This window comes from Choloepus didactylus, chromosome 5 (assembly GCF_015220235.1).
Source record: "Choloepus didactylus isolate mChoDid1 chromosome 5, mChoDid1.pri, whole genome shotgun sequence".
Classification (NCBI taxonomy): domain Eukaryota; kingdom Metazoa; phylum Chordata; class Mammalia; order Pilosa; family Megalonychidae; genus Choloepus; species Choloepus didactylus.
In genome coordinates this window covers 12,614,016-12,616,187 of record NC_051311.1, presented here as the reverse complement: position 1 = coordinate 12,616,187, position 2,172 = coordinate 12,614,016, and the positions used below count along the sequence as shown (strand labels likewise).

General features: G+C 37.4%; 1 protein-coding gene across 1 annotated transcript; it reads left to right on the top strand.

Annotated features, from left to right (window-relative positions):
- The first annotated feature begins 688 nt into the window (after positions 1–688).
- Positions 689–1,881, top strand: LOC119535076 (E3 ubiquitin-protein ligase RNFT1-like). Its single transcript, XM_037837597.1, is given in 2 exon segments — positions 689–1,106; positions 1,109–1,881. Coding segments are annotated over 2 exon segments (1,191 nt in total).
- The last annotated feature ends 291 nt before the right edge of the window (positions 1,882–2,172 follow it).

Here is a 2,172-nt window from a genome sequence, read left to right as displayed (position 1 = left end):
AGTACATATACATAAATATATATATTGCCAGTACATATATATGGCCATCACCATTTATTGAAAAGACTATCATTTCCCACATTAAGTGACATTGGCATCTTTGTCAAATACCAATTGTCTGTGGATGTGTGGATGTGTGAAGACATAGCGGAACTCTGTTCTACTTCTTTGATCTGTATGTGTATCCTTACACAATAGCACAGTTTCTTGATAGCTTTATAGTAAGTCTTGAAATTAGGTGGCATAAGTCCTCCAACTTTGCTCTTCTATTTCAAAGTTGTATTAGCTATTACAGATCTTTAACATTTCAACATAAACTTTAGAATCAGTTTATCCATTTCTGTTTTTTTAAAATCTACTGGAATTTGTATTAGGATTGCAATTTTGGATGAACTGATATCAAAACAGTATCTTTCAATCCATGACCATGGTATTTCTCTCCATTTATTTAGGTCCCCTTTATTTCTCAGCATTATTTTGTAGTTTTCTTATAAAATGTATGTTGTATATATTTTGTTAAATTTATCCCTAAGGGGCCGGACCGGAGCTCCTGGTGGTAGGGTTTGAGGATGATGGCCCTGGCTGGAAGGACTGAGGCAGTATCTCCCGCTATTCCTGCCGCCACTGCCGAGACCTGGGTCTGCTCCTCATCGTAAGAGGAGACAGAGCCTTGAAGCAAAGAAGGGCCATGCAAGCCAACTGTAGCCAATTGCACAGTCCTCCAGGAACTGCAGGGAGTAAGGGCTCCTCAGCCTCCCAGTGTGCCCATATAAGATTGACAGAAGATTCTTGCCTTCATTCTGGAGATGTTTATATCCAGATAAACTCCATAGCTAAAGAATGTGCTGAAAACACAAGCTCCAGAAATGTAAGGTCAGGGGTCCATAGCTGTACCCATGGACGCATACATTATCGCTTGCAGAATCGTTCACACGGTGAAGCAAGGCAGCCAGATGATACTGCCACTGAGACTGGAGAACATGGTAGTGGCTCCTTTTCAGAATTCCACTACGTCTTCAAGTGGTTGCAAAAAAGTCATCCATATATTTTGATTCTGGGTGTCAAAGTTGTTATGCAACATATAATAGGTATTTCTCTTGGAACTGGCTGCTAACAACTTTTATGTATGCAAACACGAGCATTGTAAATCAGATTTTTCTAAGAGAAAGGTGCTCAAAGATTCAGTGTGCTTGGTTACTGGTATTCTTAGCAGGATCTTCTGTTCTTGTATATTACACCTTTTATTCTCAGTCACTCTATTACAGCTTCATTTTTTTAAATCCTACTTTGGACAATTCGAATTTCTGGGCAATACTTTGGGTAGTTGGAATTACAGGCTTCATTCTGAAATTCTTCTTCATGGGCTTACAATGCCTTATTTTATTGGTGCCTTCTCTCCTCATGCCATTCAAATCCAAGGCTTACTGGTATATGCTTTTAGAAGAATTATGTCAGTGCTGTCAAACATTCGTCCCCAAACCAGCTTGGTTTCGTTGCCTTATAAGCTATGGGAAGGTTGGAAATGTAACTGGATGGAGTCTTGGGATATTGCTGGCTTTACTCTACCTCATACTACAACTTTTGGATTTTGGGGGACAGCTGAGAATTTTCAGACAGGTTTTAAGAGTATTTTTTACACAACCAAGTTATGGAGTACCTGCCAGCAAGAGGCAGTGTTCACATGTGGATGATATTTTTGCAGTATGTCAAGCTGAATTTCAGAAGACAATTCTTCTCATTTGTCAGCATATATTTTGTGAAGAGTGCATTGTCTTATGCTTTAACAGAGAAAAAACATGTCCACTGGGCAGAATTGTGATTTCAGACCATATAAACAAATGGAAAAGTGGAGCCACTTTATCACATCTTCAAATATATTAAGTCCTATAAACTATTAAAGCCATGAAAAACTAACTTCATTTGGTTACAGTGCCTATTGATAAAGGCATTGGAATGGACTTTCAGGTCTAGAAATTAACAAAAATGTTTCCAAGTGTTTTTAGACTATTATAAGATTTAAAAGTATAGTACAGTTTATCAAAAGATTAAATGAGTGAAAGAACCGTGTGTTTTAAAAATTATGTAAATGATGTTCAATGTAATGTGTATGCTACAACATTTATTCTTTCCTAAATATTTGACAGGTAATTGCAGTGTTAAATTGTAAATGTA